The following is an 18,752-nucleotide window of genomic DNA, read 5'->3' as shown; positions in this document are numbered from 1 at the left end:
TTGTCATCTGGCATAGTTGCCTTTTGAAATTTTATCACCAAGCCTAATTCCCTGATTCTCTGGACTGTTTAAATAATTACAGCAGAGGTGTCAGGTAATGGAGAATCACATTTTTAGTCTATAAAGCCTTACGCATATTAAAGAGAGATACTGCTTCCATAACAGAGAATAGTAGGTAGAATTGTAAAAGAGAATAGGCTCTGCATACAGCAGTTCTCAGAAATGTGATATTGGAATATACTGAAAACAGAAAAGCAGGCAGTCTTCTAGATATTTCAGGTATGCAAAAAGAATTGCTTAGGTATTTCAATTTTGTTAAACTTTTGTTTCAGAATAACAAATCTCAACATGCAAACCTCTCCACGCACCACTGACCTATAAAGCTTGCAGTACATGGAGAAATAACACATGCCTTTCTTTCATCTTAATTAATTAGCCAGCCTTCCTTTTCATAAAGGAGAAAAACTGGCTCCTTTTCAGTGACCACAGAAGGCTCTTAAGGCATTGAAATCCATGTAGCTCTGTTGCAGTAGGGTGATGAATGAAGGTTTGATCTAGGTGAGATAAAGAGAGATTGGCTTTCACCCCTGGAACTGAGTGCAGGGGTATTTGAAATTAAATCCTTGAATGCCAGCATACAGTGAACAGACCATGGATTTTACAGAGCTTTTCCTCCCCCATTTGTATAGGGAACAGTATAAACATTCCACAAAGGCTATTTCAAGTTTATTTTACAAATGAGTTTCTCTGAGTTTCTCTGTTATAGTGTGATCTGTTAGAAACACAATACTATATGTAGCTTAGCAGCTATTGTCCAATTTTGGACAGTATCAAGAAAATTTCTCCCAAATTCAACTAATTATTCAAAGAATAATAATATACTGAATGAAAGGGAGAAAATGAAAAAAGTGCACTGTCAAGAGACAAATATTGTACACCAAAAAAAATTGTTGCAATGTTTTTCAGTTTGCATAAAATGCCAGTAAAAACTTCAGTTACACAAGATTTTTATGTCTAACTAGTGATAACTAATCATACTGCCTAGCTCAGATGGTCCCATTCATTGCTGGGGACTGAAATGAAGTTAAAGACCTCTCTTCTGCTTTGCACATTAGGTGAACTTTTCTTTAATAATGCATTAGCCCAAGATCTTTTTAATGCTTCCATAAAGGTTTTTACAACTTCTTTGCTTTATGAAATCTATCATCCTTATAATGAACCAGGTAGCTCCAAGGCAAAAGAGAACTCACTTGTGAAGGTGGGGGGGGTTGGGTGTTTTTTTCTGTGCTTGCAGAAAAGTCTTCTGGTGAAATGTAAAACTGTAAAACTGCAAAACTGCAAAGTGAGTATGTGACTGGATTTTAGAAAAACCAGATGGAACCAGCCAGGATGGCACACATCTGAATCACTGAGAAATTAAGTTTCTAAGGCATTATAACACCAGAAAACTAGATTGTGTTTACAAATGTGTTTCCTGCTAGATTTTGACAAATACTTTTTTACAATTGATACAGCCTTACAAAGATCTTAAAAAATTAATTACCTGGTGTCATTAGCTCCGTAGTTCAGTATGTTTTTAAACTGCATTTAATCAAAAATATTAGTGAATGTTAAAAGAATACGTTTTCCTTTACAATCAAAGTTTAAAGAATAGATCAAAGATAGTACTGTCAGCCATCAGCTGGCCAGTTGGTTTAAATCCATTGGCAAAACTAGATTAAAACAACTGCTTTAGTAAAACTTTCTGGGCCTACAAATGTTCACTTGAAACCAGTTAGCAAACATAATTTTAGATGCAACAAATGTTCACTAGTCTAGACATCTTCTAAGAAATATGTAAAATAATCACGCTTTTCTTGAATAATGTATCATCTCAGAATAAGTTAAAAGAATGAAAAAACAAAAGTGATTTTTTGCAAACAGTTTTTCAGTATGATTTATTGAACAGTCAGGAATGGATACATAGTTCAATAAATTACAGAGATTTGCTGTGGGAAGTAATTTTGTCCTATCACTTTTCTCTGATTTTATTACCTGAATGTTTCCCCTTAGCTTGTAAATGGATAATCCCATTTAAGGATTATCCATAGAGGGATATTTTTGGATTAGAAAACCAAAAGCTATGAGAAGTTTGTGAACATTAAAGCAAATACTTTATTAGGTTTTTTCTGCTTGCAATTCAGATTGAAAGTGCCAAACTACACTTTTTTCTTTGCTTCTCTTTAATGGCAAAGCAAAGCTCTCCCTAACAGGAGTGCGAAGTCTGCCTACTTGGTTTCAAAAAGTTTTTTTCAGCTATTTTATGGTTTTACAGAGACTGATGTTTTTTTAAGTAACAGTAATGGGTTTTTTTGGCATCTTTTGTATCTCTGTTGGAATGCAGATACTATTTTCCTTGTTGTCAAATTTTCTGTTTCTAATTTTCTACGTTACCTATATATGTTTTGCATCTTTGTTTTCTGGGACGCAACACAGTCTGTTTCGAATGTGTCTTGAGTCTCTGGGGAAATAAACTGAATTTCCTTCTTTAGAAGTTCTATATCTCCAGGAATTATACACAGCATTGGCTCCAGTATGTTTTATAAACCCTTTGCTTTGAAGCACAGTTACAACCAACTGCCCCTTTTTTCCATTAGCTAGGACTATTGCCAGTAAATAAAGCCACATAAATTTTTAGTAATAAATGATACATGCATGTATAAACACACATATATGATACATTACTTATATCTTATGCTCATTAGATTGCAATATGTGGCTTTATAGAGAGAGAGAGGGTTGCTTTTGGAAATCTTTACAACAGAGTGAATAGAAATTCCAGTAAGGAGTAATTCACCTGGAAAAATTTGTTCCATACAAACTGGCAGCATCATCAAACAATTAGCTGCACTTTTAGTGCTGTTGTTTTCATCCATGTAAGAAAAAAAGACACTGAGAATCAGTTACTGTAAACCTGCTATCATTCCAGATTACCGAGAGCCTGTTATAAACCATAAACTGCATGGAATTATCTTGTTTGAACATTTGTGATACAGGAGCCAAACACAATGTGAGGTTTGGTGAAATGCATTTGTCATGGGCAAAGCTGAGCCTGCCATCAGAGGGAGTGGGGAGAGCCAAAGCAGAATTGCTTTGCAGCCACTTAAGTGGAGGAAATGATTCCTAGTATATCAGATGCTTGCGTATCTGCAAAAGGGAAGCATCCTTTAGTCTAACAAAGAGGATAGCTAAATGGTCTATGAAAGAAAGAGTTCAAGCTGAATAAAGTAAGCCCTAGAAGAACTGAAAACGCAAGATTAGCTGTAAAACCTGACATAACCTGCTGAAAGAAGAGAGAAAGCAGGTGTCTTTCAGGAGAGAAACAGCAAGTGAATTGAATGAGGGGAAAATATTTTTCAGTTGCAATTTTACTGTACAGAGATAAGATACAGTTTTTCTTTCATTTCTTTGCTTGTGTGTTTTAAGAACATCTGTAGCTGTATTGACTAGTTGGTTGTTCCAAATAAATGCTTATATTTGCGTTTCTCTTAACCTGGCTTGATTTAAGCATTATTTAAACTAATTGGGTAATGCTAAAACCCTCTTTTTTCCCAAGGGTATAACTAAAGTGTGGGGAGGGTATGGGAACACCTTAAGAACATACTGGTTTCCCTGTGCATTCTCTTGAAGTGGATCCCAGTCTGAGTTACAAAGACCAGGTGGAGAGCTAGCATCACAGCATCAGGGTACAGAAGAGTTCCTAGTGACTATTGGTGACACTGAAAGATCTCTGACATGTAATATTGGGGCATACAGAGTTACACAAAGAGTGTGTCAAAACCGTATGTGAAGAAATACTGCAAAGCTTATCCTGCAGTCAAATCTATATTCATTATATAAATGCCTAAAAGCTATTCATGGGAATAGCTCATTGGAATCATATTTATTTTCATTACATTGCTGTTTTTTTTTAAAGTTCATAGAAAATGTGTATTTTTAATAAATCTTAAGTCTTTGTTTGTTGAAATAGAATTCAATGTTCTTACACACAATTCCCCAAAATATAGCTGTTCCGTGTTGGGAATTAATATAAAAACATTTGTTTTGGTTTTGCTTTGTTATGCTGTTCAGTAACACACTTGTCTATATATAAGCATTTCCTTTTATCAAAACGATCTCCTGTTTTTACATACTGGATTCCAGTTTCTCTGTTCCTCACATCATAGTGTGTCCTTTTAGTTCAGACATAGTGTCTGATTTTTTTTCATATGCATTCTTTGCTTACGCTGTCCAGCTGACCTTCAATTCAACATTCCTTGCTATGTAATGTACCTGTTTTCTGTGGTTTCAGTACCTACTCTTCCTGTGCTATATTGAAGGGTCTCTTTATTCTTCAAGTTGTCCAGCAAGCTGAACCTGACAGATTGCTTCTCTATCAGATGCTTCAAGCATCAATACCAGAAGTACGCGTAGTTCAATAAAAGTCCTTGTACCAAATCACTATGGAAACATTTCAGCTGATTATTTAATATTTTTCTGTATTTTAAAATTAGAAAACCTCAGAAATTCATGCAAGCATATTTAGGAGCAGATTTTATTAGTTCCATTTTCATGACTTGTCCATTGATTTAATTGTCTCATTCAATCAAGTATGATTCTTACTGACATGAACGCACTTCAGACTATCTGGCTGTCTTTGGATTCACAGAGGTCCAGAAGGGACCAGTTCATTGTCTGTTCCTCTGCTACAAATCAAGAAAAATTCCTTTCCAGGAACAGCTTTAGAATGAGGTCAGGCCTAAAAGAATGTGTTTGGTTTTAATTCACAAGTAGATTTGTATCTTTTTTTTTTACTTCATTTTGCAATCTGTTACCTTTACAATCAGGTGGATGAGACCCATTTCTAATGGCTGGTAACAAGTCATGCAACTGTGAGATCTGCTCTAATAACAGTTGGAAAATTGATGATGATAACAAAGATTTCACACGTGACTGGGTACTTCAGATGAAAGGTTAATTTAATGTTTTGCTTGTAATTAACAATAGGTGGCCCAGGAAGTGGTAAAGGAACACAGAGTTTGAAAATAGCAGAACGTTATGGATTTAACTACATATCAGTTGGTGAATTGTTAAGGAAGAAGATCCACAGCACAAGCAGCAATAGAAAATGGAGTCTAATTGCCAAAATAATTACTACTGGAGAACTGGCCCCTCAGGTACAGCGTATCCTGTGTTAATGTTTACTTTTGAAGGATTTGTACGTGCTGTATTAATCAAGAAAACCTCTTTTACAATATGAAATAACTTCTTTTCTCTGTGTAAGGAAACAACCATAACTGAGATAAAGCAGAGATTAATGCAGATCCCTGATGAAGAGGGTATAGTGATTGATGGATTTCCCAGAGATGTTGCCCAGGCAATCTCCTTTGAGGACCAAGTAAGAGATTGTTTTTATTCTTAAAGTAACTTATACATCTCTACAACAGTTAAGCTTCTTGAAGTCATCAGTCAGTCAGATTCCAAGAAAGGCTAGATGTTATTTCTAACTGAGCATTGCTCTTTAAATTCCTGCAAGTTCATAATTATAGGCTGACAAAAGGTTATTCTCTTGGTTTATGTTTTATTGTGTCCTGGCTAAAAGCAGAGTATTTTGCAAAAAAGCAATGTGATAATATAACCAATAATCCAAGCCTCTTGTCTCAGCAATGAAAATCCCCTCTCAAGATGAACAAGAAAATAACATCAAATCTAACAGTTCCTATTTTTTGTATCTTAGTGATTTAGAAAGGGGAAAGACATTATATTTCCATATCTATTTGTTCAATTTAATCTATGTTAAGAAAAACATACTTAAATCAATGTATATCTTCACAACGCTTTTAATCTCAAGTTTATTACAGTGCATTGGAAAGACTGCAATAAAATAAGGGTTAAAACTGCCCACATTCTGCAAGTTTTTGTAAACTAGAAATGATGCTCTTTTTTTAGAAGTTCAGATCATTTTGGTAACTCTAAACTACAATTCTAAGGTTTAGTCAGCTAAAACTGTATTCCCAAGTTCTACTCACATGTTGTTTTCATGCGTGTATTTTAAACTAATCTAAAAATACTTAAATTCAGTGGAAAAACAAACAGCTTATGTCATTTTCTGATCAAACACTGTTAACATAACAGTTATGGTCACGAGTAAAGGTTGCGGATTCAGTGCTGAATTTTTGGAGTGCCTCATGCAGAGTCTCAAAGTCCTTCACAATTCCTGGTGTTCTACCATTTCTGTTCTTTGAGTTCCCAGTGGCATTGCCAAGACAGAAATAACAAAACAAAGCAGCCAACGAGGCATTTCATTAGCATGCTTTTATAAGGTGTTATTCTGGGCAAAATATAGAAGACTGAATTGAGGAAATTAAAGGAAACAGACAAAATAGTTATTACAGAAAATAGTCAATGGTTGCCAACTGTATCTCCTTATAATTAACAAAAGAGAAGATTGACTATTTTATGTTTGAAACAGCAGAAATTTAGGCTTATTGGTCACTTCCTTGCCTCATTTTTTTGTCCAGTACATTGTGTGATAGTGTGACTTAAGTGCATTTCTTGGTGCTATAATTTTGTGATGATGTTGTGTTTGATGAAAGAATGGGGGATGTGAAACTGGAAGAACTGACAGGAGTTAAATTAAGTAGTTTGAGTCACCCTAGGGTCAGATTCTCTTCCTACAAAGGAAAACTAGTTAAACACCACTTGCGCACCCATCACAGCGTCCATTAGCAATACCACCAAGAAATGGAGTCCAGGAGGTAACAGAAAAAGCTCAGGCAGTGCTGTGCTGTAGAAAGGGAGAAAGATGAGTGCTATGTTTCATATATGTTTGAACCTTCCCTTTGCACCTTTCTAATATGTTTTTTACAGTATTTCATCATATAATATGAACTATTCTCCTCTGCCAGCCTGGTTAGCTCTTGTTGACTATAGAAACCTACATGGAAAAAAGACTGATAGAATGACAGATGATAGAAATCCTAACTTTGGCTCCTTCTTAGTATGTGCTATTGCTTCAGGGATCCTGTAGATTGGTTTGTTTGGGTTTGGGATTTTTTTTCTTAAGAGAAAGAAAGGATGGATTTAGTCATTTTAGACCCGACAATATTCTCAGAGTCCATTTGTTTTCAGTCTAATGGGTTTTGCTAAATCATACTCCTTAAGGCATGATACTTCCTGAAAGACAGATGACTGTGTCTCTAAAAAAATCCCAGAGCACTTCATATAGGACCACCTTTCAGCCTTATCTGTACTAACATAAATATGGGAAAGGAAAGAAAGAATCATAGAGCTTTTATACGAGCACAGGAAAGAAAATTTGGTCTGTTTAAGCTTCCCCTTTTCACCTTTTTTTGAAGCTGACCTCTCATATGAACGTCTGTAAAGCCATGGAAATAAATGTGCAAAGGATGTAGTTATTTCAACATAAAACATCTATTTAGTCCATTGGGATATATACAGCATTTTATCTTGGATTTATACTTTAAAGAAATAAAATATGCTTGTTTTTCTTTAAAATTCTCTTTAGTAAGCCATAATGCTACAACCATAAGTAGGAAGGCCTTGTGGTAAGGAAAGGGGATTATCAGCAGACATGGTATCCATTTTCCTTCACAGGATGAGGCTGACAGTAATCCATGGCACGTCAGGTTGTTTACATTAAGCATGCTAACATTTCTAAGGCCCTGAGAGATCCCTCAATGGGAAACATAACTGAGTCGTGGAGAATTTAGTAATTAACTGTTGTGATGATTTGTGTAGGTCTGCAATTAAAAATGCTGCGGGTGTTTTCCATAGCAAGATGAGAAATAATTAGTTTTAATTTCAGTTTTGCTTAACTAGTAAGACACTTTATAATTAGAAGATGTATTAAGCAATGGAACGAACATGCCTCTGAAGAAAATGGTGAAATCCCACAAAATGCAAATAGTCAAATCACATTATTCTGTAATTCATATGTCTTATTTTTACAAAGACATCCTGTGTAGAACACTGAGATCTGTTGATAAAAAGTTCTGCATAAGAACTAATTCTTATTGTTACTAATAATTTTGTCATGGGTAAATACTTACAGATAGTCCCTTTGAGATCATTGCATGCTTATGTACCTTAAAACAGCAAAAAAGGCTGTATGACACAAGCCATTTTAAAGGTTACATTTAGGGAAACTGTCAAAAGATGCATGAAGTAGGAGTTACTATTTATTTAACTTGTTTTCATCACTCATGATCTCTTCATAGCTGTTAATTGTTTTGATTACAAGGGTTCTAAAATGCAATTGTGTGCTTTTGAACAGTGACTTTACATTATCATTTGTTCCATAAAGCAGCTAGAACACTTTTGGATTTCATGATGTGAATTAAAATAACGATGGTAAGTTTGTAAAAGGGTAAATGGAATATGCTGCCTTTCTCAGTTCTTTCAGCCATATAGGATATAAAGTAGATGCCAGTGGAAGGAATGAGCAGCAGGACACGGGTGACTGTTCACTTATCCTTCGTCGTTTGAATATGGTGGAATGCATATTCATCTGTAATCCCATGTGTTGTGGTTTAACCCCAGTAGGCAACTAAGCACCACACAGCCACTTGCTCACTCCCCCACTGTGGGATGGGGGAGAGAATTAGAAGGGTAAAAGTGAAAAAACTTGTGGGTTGAGATAAAGACAGTTTAAAGCAAAAGCTGCGTGCACAAGCGAAGCAAAACAAGGAATTTGTTCACCACTTCCCATTGGCAGGCGGGTGTTCAGCCATCTCCAGGAAAGCAGGGCTTCATCACACATAACGGTTACTTGGGAAGACAAAATGCCTTAACTTTGAACATTCCCCCCCCTTCCTTCTTCTTCCCACAGCTTTATATGCTGAGCATGATGTTGTATGGTATGCATCCCTCGGGTCAGTTGGGGTCAGCTGTGTCCCCTCCCAGCTTCTTGTGCAGCCCCAACCTACTCACTGGTGGGGTGGTGTGAGCAGCAGAAAAGGTCTTGACTGTACCAGCACTGCTTAGCAATAACAAAAATATCTCTGTATTATCAACACTGTTTTCGGCACAAATCCAAAACAGAGCCCATACTAGCTAAGAAAATTATCTCCCAGCCAAAACCAGCACATCATGGAAGCTTGAAATAAGCAAAGAAGCATTCAGTTTAAAAGCGACATTTTCCACTGTATAGCCTTTCTCCTTTGCCATTGTTTACACAGACAGAAACAAACTCCGAAAATATATCTAGTAATCCCAAAAATAAATTGTAGGGGGAGAATATGGAGGACAAGTTATTGAACTGAATGGAAATAGAGATGAGTAATATAAGATATTCAGACAGTAATCTGAACAAATGTGAGGAAAATAGGAAGTCTGTAAACCAAACAGGCTACACAAACCTGACATCATTATAGTTCAAGAGAGCATATCTGGTCTTCATTGATTGTGAGAAGTCTGTATTGTTTTGTTACTCATATGTTCCTCTTTGTGAGTGGGATCAAGAAAGTATCTGGACCAAATTTCACATAAAGGGCCAGGAAGTCAAAACTTGGACTAGATATGAGGTAGCCACAGTGGTCAGTGAAAGGAGAACCAGGAGAGAGCCTGTACAGTTTTTGCTCTGAGCCACATCAAATCATCTCCCCTTTCTCCACTAGTGCATGTTGTGGAAAGCAGGTCATGATCAGCGGAAAGGCAAGGCACAAAGGGCATAAAATCTGTCTTGCTCCCAAACACTAACACTATAGCTGCCTTCTGAATGCTGTTTCTGAACCTTTTTATTTCTATTGTTACATGACTTTCACCAATAAGAACTGTGGTGAGTTATTGTAAAGATAAACTAATCTATATTGGAAATGGTTCATCATATTAGTAGAGGAAAAGGTCAGCTAAGGTGCCTGGTTTCTCTTGCAAGCACATGTAAAATCTAACTGTGCTGTGTTTACAGACATCTTTAATGTAACAAATTATTTACGCTAAATTAATTTGTTCAGTTTCATGCCTCACATAGCTGTTCCTGAGACTTGACACTATTTAAGCTTTCAGATTTTTTTCATTTTGTGAAAAAATCAAATGCATACCTATATGTTTGAACTGTAGTTACAGTACCTGTCCTGCATAATGTTCTAGTATGGAAAACCAAAATAATAATGAATTATTGTGGACTTCACTTGTAATTGCTCTTGGTACTACCAGCACATTTTTATCCCTTTGACTAATCCAGAAGCTGAACTTTTCTCTGGGAAAAATGTTATTTTTAGTAAACGAGTCAAAGCAAACCAACTTATGCTAACATTCCCAAACATAGGTATAGCTAAAAGATGACGATTTCTTCCTTATTATGTTGCCAAACTCTCATGTGGACACTAAGTTCTCAACGTGTTGCTAGGCAGAATTGTATTAGAACACATTGCATCTCAATGACTGAAGTGCCTAAGATAAAGCAGTGTATCATTTGCAGCACTCCCAGTATTTCTTTTTCTGCTCAGATCTAGAAACCAGAAGTAATAAACACTGCTTCCAACCAATAACGTCAATGTGGAGTAAGTAGATTAAAAAGCTCTTTACACATCTGAGGAATTTTACATTTGAATTGAAGCTTTTTTTATTAATATCACTGTTCCTATATCTATATCTTTTGAGAAGGAAAGAAGTCTATAAGATGGTATCAGCGATGCTTTCAGATTTTTAGCAGTGCTTGCCAACCAGCAGCAGCAACTGCTATTCTGGTCAGTCACACCAGCTTCGTTTCTTAATGGTCTGTTCCTCATTGCAGACTCATTGCAGCCTGTGAGAACTCATAGCTGTGAGCACTGCAGTTTTCTCTGAGTTTCAGTTTTCTTTGAACTTCTTATTTGAGCTGTATTTTTCTCTTTGAAAACTGAATATTTGACACATAATTTCTTTCACTGGAAGTCTTGGATTGTTGCCAAACCCTGACTCTCATTTCTTAATATCAGAAAGCAATCAATACCACCAACACTTTAATAGGGATACTTTTAATAAAGCCCCAAAGTCATGTAAATATGAGAATCTCAGCTCTCACTTTAAAACAAAGTTCCAGGCAGTCATGGTTGTGGAATAAAAATGAAAACATGAATTTTAATGTCTTAAAACCAAATAGAACTTCCAGTTTATGTATTTGTTTTAAATGTATGATAATTTTTGGGTTGTGATGATTTTGAAATCCTCCTGTGTAGTAGCACAGATTTCATACTGATTTATTTAGCCTTTCAGTTTGAGCCTAGCATAAAGCTATCCTAAACTAGGAATTTCTAAGGTATCCATGATCTCTGCTGAGTGCAAATATTAGAAAGGTGTTTAGATTCCAAGCACACACTCGAAAATGCCAAGGAGAAAATGGTTTATTTACCATTAACCTGTCAGCTTGAAATTCAGCAAGTCACCTACAGTACCAGCATGTTCAAGCATGCTAAGTATCTTCCTCTCCAGAAGCACTGTAATGAAATGCCTTTGACTGGTGTATTGAACTCAAATGACTTGTGAAGAAGAAACTGTAGTTTGACTTTGTATGTAATCTCTCATATGGCGATGTTTTTGCCCTTTCCAGGAGAAATAATTTCTCACTGCAGTATTTTCTAGTTAATTTCAATTACTGCTTTACTTTGGTTTTTTCTTTTCCACTTTCAGTCATTCATGCATAACTTCTGATGGCAGCATTTCCTTCCCCAATATCAACGTTTAGTTTCAATAGCGTAAATACAGATGAAGTTTGCTTAAAATATATTAATTGTAAGTTTTGTTAATAGTGAAATGAAATGTGGAACAGGTATTAGAATTAATGAATATTCATTAATGAATATAATTTAATTCCTTGATAAAAGACTGCTTTTGTAGAAATTATCTTAAAAATATTTTTGTGTTAAATGGCCTGGGTGACAAGACTATATTTGAAGAAGTAAAATCTTAATTTATATAATAAACAGAGGCAGTAGATTTTATCTGATTCTTTGTTTAAAATGTCCTTAAGAATATTCATAAATACACTCCACCTACAAAGAATAACTAGTTAATCTTGGATATGATTCAAGTTAACTTTGTTTAACTTACCAGTATATTCCTTATGAAAATTATTATGGAAAGTAATTGTGCTAAAGTAGAACTGTGTAGATGTCAATATATAGGATGCTGGGAAAAACCGACTTGTCCTTTCACAGTCTCACAGGCTAAGGACAGCAGTACTATTCCTCCAAGTCCAATACTTAAACCTCCAAGCAGAAATGGTGTCTACAGTCCTCTTGAAGTTTGATGTAGGTGTTTGACCTGTATGTAGGCAGCTGGCCTATGACTGTCTGTCTGCAAGCTCATGCTCTGCAAAGAGCTTCTCGTAGAAAACCTACTCTGTCACTGGCCAGGAGTGTGGGCTCCAGAACAACTAGAAAAATGAATGCAGCCTTTCTGTGAATCTTCTTAAGGGAAAAGGATCTCTTCTCTGCAATAGGTTTTTGTTCTGGTAAAGGTGGGTTTTTTCTGCATCATGGTCTGTGTGTCTTCATTTCATTCCCTCCTCAATTTCTATCTCCCTTCTCCCAAATCTCCACTTAATTGTTCCAGGCTGATAGCCTCAGGTACAGTCTCCTACTGGATCTATGTACCCAGTCATCTGTATGAGTTGGAGGGCTAGCGCATCAGCTATCTGCATTGCTGTGGTTCCTCTCATTCATTCCCCTTGGCACTGTGAATTTTACATTGCTTTCTTAAAGCCAAATCAGAGCAGGAAGCCTGTGGAATAGTCGTCTTCTGTCTGTCTCCTCCCCTGGAAGCTAGAGCACTCTTCTGCTTCAATTTTCTGCTGGGTATGAGATCCTAGACCTCAGGTTTCCTATTTTTCTGACAATGACTCTGCTAGCCAAACTAGCCAAAGGAGGGCTCAACCATTTTCGGTCCTTAATCCTCAGAAGAGTGGATGGAGGTGCCTGCTGAGCAGTTCTGAACCAGAGGTCTGCTTAGACCTTTCTTTTTAGCATTAACATTTGCAGATAGGAATTCCTACTGACTAGCTGCACTACACAGATGAAAATCTGTTCTCCCTAAAGATACCTGCTGCTCTTAATCAATTATTAGGAGGCCTAATTATGTAGCCTGGGCAATCTTCCGGAAGCTTATTTCTTAGGCAGTGTGACTATGATTCAAAAGCAGTTACTTGAGAAAAAAAATCTATGAGCAGGATTCATTCTTTGACAGCATGATTCATTATTTTGCTTTTCTAAACCAAGAAGAAACTACTCAGTCAGTCTAGTAACCCAGCAGAGATGGAACTATAAAAAACAATTCAGTAATTACAAGGGAGAGCACCCGTACAATGGACATAAACTAGGTTGCTAGTAACCTTTGCCAGTTAGAATAAAATGCACTGTTAAATTAATGACAGTTGTTCATGAGCTGTCAGATGAGTTTTCTCAGGAGTATCTAGTAGAACACACCAGGAATTAAGAAACAGAGCATTTTTGTCTTGTGCCTAATGAGGAATAATGAGAGAGAGTGTAATCATCTAATTTCTAGCAAACAACCACACTACTCTCACTAACAAGAGGAGATGTAGAAAATATCCCCAGAGAAAACATCTTTCCACTTACTGCTTTACGTCAATAGCACCACCAACTTGCATGGGATTACTCTCAAGTTACTCCTTGTTCCAGTTTAGGAAGGAGATTCAGACCCAAAGAGAGTAGGATTCACTTACTAGTATATACTATTCTAAAAAATGAGAGGATGTACCCACCAGTTTTATTCTGAGTTGATGCCATACGTTCTATGTCTCCTTTAAGATTCAGAAGGTTGTAAATAACCAGAAACCTGCCTGTTTCCATAGGCAAAGATTCTGCCTTCTGCTGAGTTCCAGTTAGTAGGTAGTCAAATTTACTTCCCTAAACCCCAAAGTCCTTCCTCATGTGCATTTCTGGACTTGAAAAAGACCTTCTACCTTTAGCAAAAGATGAGCGTGCTATGGAAAATCAGAGCGAAGGAATCCATTTCTTCTGTCTGTGCTGGTTCTATACACCTTTTCTACAAGCTAAATCTCAGAATAAAACTTATTTCCTAGTCATAAAACTGCACAACAGTTAGTTCTGAGTTTAAAAAATAGGTTTGGTTTGGGGTTTTTTTCCCCAAATGAGTCATAAAAAGCCCTTTTCCTTTGTTAGGAAAAAGCAATTTTTTACTCATATTTACGCAGAACTAGATACGTTTCTAGAGAAGTAATCCCAGACGTCCGTATGTTCACACTAGCCTGTTACTTTCCAACTTAAGAATATTTCTAAGCATGTCTTGCAGATAGGTGCAGTTGAGGTAAGTGGAAGTAGAGTGGTTCCTGAAAACAGGAGTGCATTATTGATAGCATTTTAAGGGTTTACCCTGAAGTTTGTAAATGCATGTAGAAAAAAATACATAAAGTGCTATTAGGTCTGACTACCTATGGATATAGGAGAGATGTTGGCCTTTCATGCATCTAAAATGAAGCAGAGGCTTGTGTTTATTAAATGGTTTTCAGCTACTTTCTGATGATAAAAATACATATTCTGCAGGTTTAATTCATAGAGACGTCACATAATCAGAATCTGCTTTGTATTCCTACCTCAAATATGTCTGAGTTACTTGTTTTTCCACTTCAACAAAAAACCTTCTAGACAATACTTCATTTGAAACTAGGCTTCTTGAACTAAGAATTTTAAACCATTGTTTTCATTGACATTTTATTTCTGTGAGTAAAATATATTTCAAATTAGCAAAGCCAGAGTGTCAGATAAAATTGTTTTAGGTCCTGGGATTCTGATCTGTCCTTTGTATGGTTGCTGTTACTAGTAAAAAAATTAAGAACAGCAGTACTCAGCTCCTGTAGAGAACTTTCCATTTTAAAAAGCAATAGGAAATAATTAAAACCTAATTAATTGATTTTCCACAATAATTACTGTGTTGTACCTCCTTAGAATCCCCATTTTACAATGCCCAGGGCATGCTTTCCCTTTTTCTTCAAAAGGAACTGACCTGTGAGGCCAGTGTCATTTGTGGGAAGATGCAGATGAGAACCTGCACACCTGATGGCTTCTTGGTGGCGTTCAGATCCTTCCCTTGCTATGGGGCCTCACTTACTCTGACATAGTTTCTTTAAAGAACTGAGACTGACTGTGTAAAGCTGCACTCTCATGTTTGTGTGAAACAGAAAAAGATCTGCCCATGTGTGAAACAGAAAGATCCTCCTTTCGTCTCCTTCCTCTTTTTCCTTTAAAACTAATAATTTCATGAGCAATCTATTTATTCTAAGTACCATCTGTAAGGTTTGGTGTTGTATGTGAGGTTATGTGATACGCAAAAGCTTAAGTCCTACACTTTACAGACTGACTTCACAGACCTGAGTACATCGTAAATGCTAGTCCTGAGGATGTTTGGAAGTGAGCATTGAAAGTGAGGAGATGGCCAGCTACAGCTTGGATCAGCTGAAGATTTCTTACCATATTTCTTCACCATTGCTAGGATCCATAGAAATGGAAATACTCAGTAAAACTATGAATGTATAAACTCCTTTTGTCCTTCACTTTACTAGATCCCTGATTTGCAGTTATAATTTCAGAGTCCCTGTGTACTGTGTGTTAGGAAGCTCCAATCAGCTGGATATCCACACTGGGACTGGAGTTGTCTGTGTGCTCAGTCTGCTGCATCAGCCATTCCCTTTCATGAGTCAGTGTTCCATGACCTAAAAGGCATTGAAATCCGTAGCATTCTCTTTCAGAATCTGTGTCATAATTTGGATTTCTTTACTATTATATGCTCTCTAAATTCCCAAAGTCTCTACTGCTGTTCTTCTACTACTAATGAAGCAACCTTAATTTAACAGAGCTGCTTTTGGTAATGTTCATATTGCATGAAAAAGTCTAACACAGAAACTTACCTTCATAGCCTTTCATGTGAATATGTGCCTTAAAGCTTTATGTGGTAGTAAAATTGACTAATTAATTTCTGTCCATGAAAGGACAGAAGAGCTGTCAATTATGTATTTAGAATAGTCTGAAAAGGGGAAGAAAGTTACTCTGTTTTGTTGACATTGAGGTATATGTGTTAGAGGTAGGAGAGAGCTTCTTTCCCACTGACAGTTATTTTTAAAAGAATAGATTACAAGATTAATTGTAATCTAACAGACACTCATTAAAAATAATCAGAATTAGTATTTTGGGGGGTTGGTTTGTAGTTTGTGTCCTCATGTCTCCAATCATCTGCAATGTTTGTAAATAATTTGACTATCAAATTTACATAGCATTAAGTTCCAATGCATGCAAATGCAGCATACCTGAGCCTCACCTAATAATGGAATTGCTGAGTCCACAGTGCTGGGTAGTCAGCTTAATCACAGACTTCTTGAACTGCTCTTTCTGCAGATCTGTACCCCAGATTTGGTGGTATTCCTGGCATGTTCCAGTCAAAGGCTGAAAGAAAGGTTACTGAAGCGTGCTGAACAGCAAGGAAGACCTGATGATAACCTGAAAGCCACTCAAAGACGACTAATGAATTTCAAGCAGAATGCTGTCCCATTGGTTAAATATTTCCAGGAAAAAGGGCTAATCATCACCGTAAGTCCTTTAGTATATACCTCTGAAACCTTAATTTTTGCTGTGGTTAGACTTGGCTTCTTAGACCTTTTGCTTTAAGATAGGCTAGGTGAGTCAAATTATGGTTTAGGTATAAACCTTGGTTACCGAAAGTAAACTTTCAGTTTGCTGAGAGAGTAGTTTTTGCAAAATGCAGTAACAGAGCAAAATTCACATGCATGAATGCATGGGACATGGTAAGCACCGTGTAAATTCTTTGCTTCAAGCATGAAATGCTTTACCAACTAGATGAAAACCCTTTACTTAGAAATTACTCACTATGTCTAAACACAGAACACACCAAAAGCTGCATTCATAAATAAAGCCAGAAGCACTTTACTGAAGTAGGGCTAGCAAGTATTGCTGAAGTATTTAAGTGTTTAATGATGACAAATTCAACGAGCAGTTGACAACATTGAATTATTAACATGTTCTAAATTATTGGCTGGTTGTAACAGTGCACAGAACTTAGTACTACATAAGGTACCTTGAGAGCACAGATGGCTTTTTTTATTTTGGTAATCTAAATAACCTGGGTAGGTCCCATTGGCACGTTCTCCTCATGGCAAATATGACTAATTCTATGTGCTGGTCAGATTCATGATGGGCCAAAGCAGCCTTAATTGCAAAGTCATCTAATGATGCCTTAATAATGCACTTCAACATCCTTCTGAATTTCAAAATGAAAGTCCCAGGACATTATCACATTTTTTTCTCCAGAGAGTATCTGTTCTGTTTGAGGATTCTGTTTGGAAGAATGAGAGGACTGGAATTCTAGGAAGTCATTCTCCATTATTGAGGAAGTGTGTATTTTATTACATTTCTATAGCCTTTACAAGTGCTCCCCCTATAGAAAGCATACTTGGCTCTTCAGGGAAAATGTGCCTATGTAGGTAAAGCATGTGGAGCATGTGGATTGAATTCCTTTTCTGGGATGAGACAGGTAAAACAGATGTTTTTCCTATTGAGGTTTCATTTTCATCTTCTACTTTTTAGCTCTGTTTCTTGAGAATTCAGAAGCTAATTTAAATTGTAACATTCACCTTAGGTACCTCTTCTCATTTTGAAGAAAGCAGATGTTTGTAATGAGTGTGGAAACGATAACGTGGCATGTGAACATTATATTACTGTCTGCTATGGAACAGCATATGCAGATAATACTGACTCTGCAAATATGTCAAAAATGTCTTTAATATGAAAAAATCTCTAAGATTTGAATTTACTCCGTAACTATATGGTATCTACTCAAAGTGTGTTATTATAATTTCGTAGAGATCTAGAAATTACTTTAAATTTACATTGGTGTAGAAGTGAAGAGAATTAGACTTTGGAAGGGAGACACTGTTGTTCACCTGTCATTAGAGTTGCTACAGTGCAGCTGCATTTCCCTTTCTGCAAAAGCAGGACATGTTAGTAAGGCCAAGCCCTGAGAGTTAGACACACAAGTGATTTCATGGGCAGTGGATAATAGGATCCCTTTCTGTAGGTGACAAAGAATGTATATGGCAGACCTCATTTCCATAGGATTTCATTGCATATGGAAGATACATTTTTAAAGTTGCCTAAGGCAACTGAGGTGGCGGGGGACAAATGAGAAAAAGGAATAGCTGGGGAAGGAGTAATAAAAAGGGGTTAGGTATGCATACTGCAGAGCAACTAAGCAACTGAAACTTTCTATGAAAGGATATTTTTTAAAAACATGTGATCTCAAAACAGAGGAAACATGCTAAGTCCACATAGGAAACTACATACTACTAGAGCAAGTTGTAAATTTTAAAATAGCATTTAAAAAGAACTGTCATATAATCACCATTTGTTCCTTTTCTTAGCAGTGAATTTATAGATCAGCATCATCTATAGAGTTTTGGCATTCCTCTGACAACGTAATTTCTTTTCATATGTTCATTTTGTTGGAAATTCATTTATCCAATGGGACATCGAAGTATGTCTCTGCCAACTTCCTGTCCTATTCCTTTAAGCAAACATCAGTGGAGAGACATTTTCTTACTCCAAATGGCTTTGATCCCATTGTCTTCTTCACTGGTGAACTTGAGCTTTCTCCTGATATTGATAATAGAAAACTCATATAATTTTTCACAGCCTTCCATCAACGGAAAAGAAAGCCATAGGATCCAAGAACCATTGCGGTCTTCA

The 18,752-nt window shown here is 36.5% G+C and overlaps 1 protein-coding gene across 1 annotated transcript in view; it reads left to right on the top strand.

Annotated features, from left to right (window-relative positions):
* Positions 1 to 18,752, top strand: part of AK5 (adenylate kinase 5) — a 91,441-nt gene that overhangs the window by 4,336 nt on the left and 68,353 nt on the right. The window contains exons 4-6 of the mRNA XM_030493915.1: positions 5,026 to 5,195; positions 5,303 to 5,416; positions 16,389 to 16,580. Coding sequence (XP_030349775.1) covers positions 5,026 to 5,195; positions 5,303 to 5,416; positions 16,389 to 16,580 — 476 coding nt within the window. The remainder of the gene's footprint in view (positions 1 to 5,025; positions 5,196 to 5,302; positions 5,417 to 16,388; positions 16,581 to 18,752) is intronic.

This window comes from Strigops habroptila, chromosome 8, assembly GCF_004027225.2.
Source record: "Strigops habroptila isolate Jane chromosome 8, bStrHab1.2.pri, whole genome shotgun sequence".
NCBI lineage: Eukaryota > Metazoa > Chordata > Aves > Psittaciformes > Psittacidae > Strigops > Strigops habroptila.
Note: the sequence above shows the minus strand (reverse complement) of the source record. Positions and strands in the feature narration are given on the sequence as shown.